This window comes from Pipistrellus kuhlii, unplaced genomic scaffold (genome assembly GCF_014108245.1).
Source record: "Pipistrellus kuhlii isolate mPipKuh1 unplaced genomic scaffold, mPipKuh1.p scaffold_m20_p_1, whole genome shotgun sequence".
Lineage (NCBI taxonomy): Eukaryota > Metazoa > Chordata > Mammalia > Chiroptera > Vespertilionidae > Pipistrellus > Pipistrellus kuhlii.
Window position 1 is genome coordinate 156,715,612 of NW_023425404.1, and position 4,581 is coordinate 156,720,192.

Below are 4,581 nucleotides of genomic sequence, written 5' to 3' on the forward strand. Positions count from 1 at the left end.
GCTATCACTCAGAATCGAAGGCCAGATAAAGAGCTTCACTAATAAAAAAAAGCTAAAGGTGTTCATCACCACCAAACCAGAATTATATGAATTGCTGAAGGGGGTTCTTTTAGAAGAGAAAGTAAATAAAGATAAAAACTATGAACAACAAATATGTAACTATCAACACATGAATCTAAAAACCAAGGGAATTAAAAAAAATCTTATGAACAATATTAACTGGTGAATATAATAGAATCAGAAATATAGAAGGGGAGTGGACTGACGATTCTTGGGGAAAGGGGGAGAGGAGGGTATAGGAAGAGACTGAACATAAACTGTGCACCTATGGATGAGGACAATGGGGGGGTGGAGAAAGGGCAGAGGGTGGGGTGGGAACCTGGTGGAGGGGGGAAAATGAACTTTTGTAATAATATGAACAATAAAGATTTATTTAAAAAAAAAAAAAAGGAGGCAGTTACCTAAGAAATATTCTTGGCAGCAGCAGGAAATTTATAGGCTGGCTTTTGGACTATATATCTCATGATAAATGAAAAATCTAAATTAAAAAAACAACAACTCACCTCTCTAAAAATACCTGTACAGTGTCCTGCACCCACTGTTCCTCAGGGTTCAGGCAGAGCAATGTTTCATTGTACAACTTCACACTGAAATTAAAATCAACATTTAGTAGTTTCAGACACCCCTTTGCCACCCAACTCATTGTCCCTTAAGTATGGGCATGAAGTCTAAGTCAAAAGCAATTTAGAGCTATGAATCATGGGAGTGACCATACTTAATTGCCATTCATACCCAGAATATGTCCTTCTGTTTAAGCCACTACTGTATTCCTAATACCTAGAACTTTGTTGGATCCTTCCACCTTCCTCAGTTCTAGGTTCGCTAAAGGAAGATATCTAATCACTTTTCAAAGTACTTACATGATTTCTGTATGATCACACTGTGGTCCACTCTCAATCACTCTCAGTTCCCTGATATACTTGGGGTGGAAAGGTACAGAGTGCATACCAAGGCACAGGCATCGAACTTCTGACTTTCTACTCGGCACAATTGAAGCTGTGGGGAAATAATAAAAACAATTATAGATTGATTTCAACAATAGGGAGGGATCTGCTAGATACTCCCTCTTTAATCCCAATGTGATAATTGGAAGACTGTGTGTTTTACAACATCGCATCTTTAGCAAACTCATTCTAGAAATTGAAGGCTGGATATTCTCCTTGCCTCTGACATCAGTTTTTGTCAGTTTTCAAAAACAGTCACTCCTGATGACATTAAATAACCTCTACATAAAGACTGGAGTTGTCTTTCTGCAATGTTGACATCTTTAACATGCTTTTTTATCTACTAGATTTTCATAATTCTCTGTGATACCACAGTGCTATTTTTTAATATATTTTATTGATCTTTTACAGAGAGAATGTGAGAGTTATAGAGAGTTAGAAACATCGATGAGAGAGAACCATCGAACCAGCTGCCTCCTGCACACCTCCTACTGGGGATGTGCCCGCAACCAATGTACATGCCCTTGACCAGAATCAAACCCAGAACCTTTCAGTCCGCAGGCCAATGCTCTATCCACTGAGCCAAACCGGTTTCAGCCACAGTGCTATTTTTAGTATGCAAATTTAAGATTCATGAAAAGGGAAATTGCCCTCAGAAAGAATTAATAGAGATATATAAATGAGTTGCACAGAAGTGTCTTATATCTTAACACAATCTTCAATGCTTGAGAGCAAAGAAAAATAAAGGAACTAAATATCATAAACATCCTAAACTGTATTTATTTCATAAAATGAATCTCAAGAAGGTCTATGTTCTGTCAGGGTGTCCATAAATCAAAAGGGAATTTATAGCTTATCTGAAGTTTTTCAGTAAAATGGTACACAGTGTAAAATTATCTGAGTTATCTTGCTCAATATTAATTTATATTATAGGTAATTGTGGCTCCCAATAAGATATACTCTAACTTATACATTTATATTAAATACTAGAGGCCTGGTGCAAAAAAATTCCTGCACGGGGGGAGGTCCCACAACTCATCCTGCACCCTCTCCAATCTGGGACCCCTGGTGTTATGTCTGACTGCTGGCTTAGGCCCAATTCCTGAGGACTGCTGGCTTCTAACCACTTGCCTGCCTACCTGCCTGATTGCCCCTAACTGCCTCTGCTTTGCCCATGGGCTAAACCACAGTCTTACCTCCCCTTGTTAGAGGTGACTCGGCAAATCAGGGGAAGGCACCACCCCATTACCCTGCCTCTGCTGCCACTGCCTGGTGAGCCTGGGCCCTTCAAGGCTGCAACTGGGCCCTTCCAAGCCACCTGTGCCTGCCTGAGCCTGGGCCCTCAGTCTCTGTGGCTTTGTCAGGAAGGATATCAAGAAGATTGTCTGGAAGGACATTACCCTTTTATTAGCATAGATATGCATACTACAGAGTATAAATGATAAGAACAGAATGTCTGTATTAATCAAGCATTACATTTTTCTAATTGTATAGATACAGCCTAAACTAATTAAAACTCCATTTTCATTAATTACCATTAAATGACTGCAAAGATTATTTTCTATTCCTGAATAAAAAATGTTTCTTTGTTTTTCATCAAAGCAGGAAGGATAATCTTACCATCTAAGGATCACATTTAAACCCAGGAAAACTGCATGGGAAAGATGTGCTTACCTGCGTGCAGAGATGCAGAGAGCAGGACGGTTGCCAGAAGAGCAACAACTGGCTTGGAAGTCATGGTTAGAGCAAGTTGGTTTCTTATGAGCTCTTCTCCTGGATGCTGCTGAGGTCTGTTGTCCTCAGGGACTTGTGCTGGATGCAGAGCACCTCTGGCTTTTTATACCATCTCAACAGCGAGACCTGTGCAACAGCTCATTCTTGTATTAGGTCAGAGGAAATACCACCACCTGGAGCTTTCCGGTCACTCTTTGTGAACAAGCCTGAGTCACCATTGGTTTCTTATCTAATTCTCAGCATGATTGAATTTGTATTGCTTCTTTAAAATAATATAATTTCTTTCAAAAACATGTTTGCTTTCAAATATTTTTAAACAGTGAAGCTTCTCAGTTTGATACAATTGTCAGTTATATTCCTTTATATTCATAAATAACTTTATCATAGTACCATCTTCCAGCTGTTAGAGTAAGGTCATTTATGATTATTCTTTTACTAGAGGCCCGGTACACAAAATTCATGCATGGCAGTTGGGGAAGAGGGATTGTCTCTCAGCCCAGCCTGCACCCTCTGCAATCTGGGACCCCTCGAGAGTTGTCTGACTGCCCATTTAGGCCTGATCCCACCTGCTCACCTACCTGCCTTCCTTATTGCTGCTAACTGCTTCTGCCTGCCAGCCTGATCACCCCCTAACCACTCCATGCCAGCCTGGTTGATGTCTAACTGCCCCCCTGCCAGCCCATTTGCCCCCAATTTCCCTCCTCTGCCAGACTGGTAGCCCCTAACTGCCCTCCCCTGCAAGGTTGATTGCCTTCAATTGCCCTCCCTTGCAGGCCTGGTGCCTCCCAACTGCCCTCCCCTATTTGCCTAATCACCCACAACTGCACTTCCCTGCTGGCCATCTCGTGGTGGCCATCTTATGTCCACATTGGGGAGGGTCTTTGACCACATGGGGTCAGCAATATTGTATGTTGGAGTGATGGTCAATCTGCATATTACTGTTTTATTAGATAGTATAGAGGCCCGGTACACAGGTGGGATGGGGGTTCCCTTGGGGCATGGGGTGCCCTGAGCAAATAACCTGTGGTAGATTGCAGGCTGGCCATGCCCCCTGGCAACCCAAGTGGAGGCCCTGATATCTGGAATATATTTACTTTCTACAATTGAAATTTTGTAGCCTGGAGCAGGCCAGGCTCTGATTTTATAGCCTAATTGCTTTGTGGTGGCAGAGGTTTCTGTTTGAATTTGTTTACCTTCTATAATTGAAACTTTGTAGCCTGGATTGGAGGTTTAGGCCTGCTAGGGCAGGTGGAAAGCTTAGCTTTTTTGTTGCCAGAGAAACCCAAGCCTCTGTGGCTATAGCCATCTTGGTTGGGTTAATTTGTATACTGGCTCTGATTGGCTGGTGGGTGTGGTTTTGGAGAGGAGTAATGGTTAATTTGCATATTACTCTCTTATTAGGTAGGATACACAATTTCTTTATGTAAAGTATATGTGCTGTGATGAGAGTGTTGACCACTTTTATTGTGGACATTTTATGAGCAGCTCTTTCCTAAGAGTTTTGGAAAGTTTCTTCTCTCAAGGAAATAGTACAACTTTTCAAAAGATTTGTTATTCTAATGTATACTTAATGGAATGAAATTAGTATCTTTTCATTCTTTCTTACAAATATTTATCAAGTAACTTCTCAGTAAAGTGTACTTGTTCTTAAGGGGTTTAGTCTATCAAAAGAAGTAAGCAACATTAGGGACCTGATATTATATATATATATCTATCAATATATATCTATATGTCTATATCTATATATCTATATCTATATATCTATATCTATATCTATATGTCTATATCTATATATCTATATCTATATATCTATATCTAGATCTAGATCTAGATCTAGATATAG

General features: G+C 40.3%; 1 protein-coding gene across 1 annotated transcript; it reads right to left on the reverse strand.

The window, feature by feature from the left end:
• Window positions 1-559: 559 nt before the first annotated feature.
• CXCL8 (C-X-C motif chemokine ligand 8) lies at window positions 560-3,205 on the reverse strand. The gene is made up of 3 exons (XM_036420876.2): window positions 2,679-3,205; window positions 921-1,056; window positions 560-647 (listed from the first exon to the last, which is right to left on the reverse strand). The coding sequence occupies exons 1-3, from the start codon at window positions 2,740-2,742 to the stop codon at window positions 560-562; spliced, it is 288 nt and encodes a 95-aa protein (XP_036276769.1). The 5' UTR covers window positions 2,743-3,205.
• Between the last annotated feature and the right edge of the window lie 1,376 nt (window positions 3,206-4,581).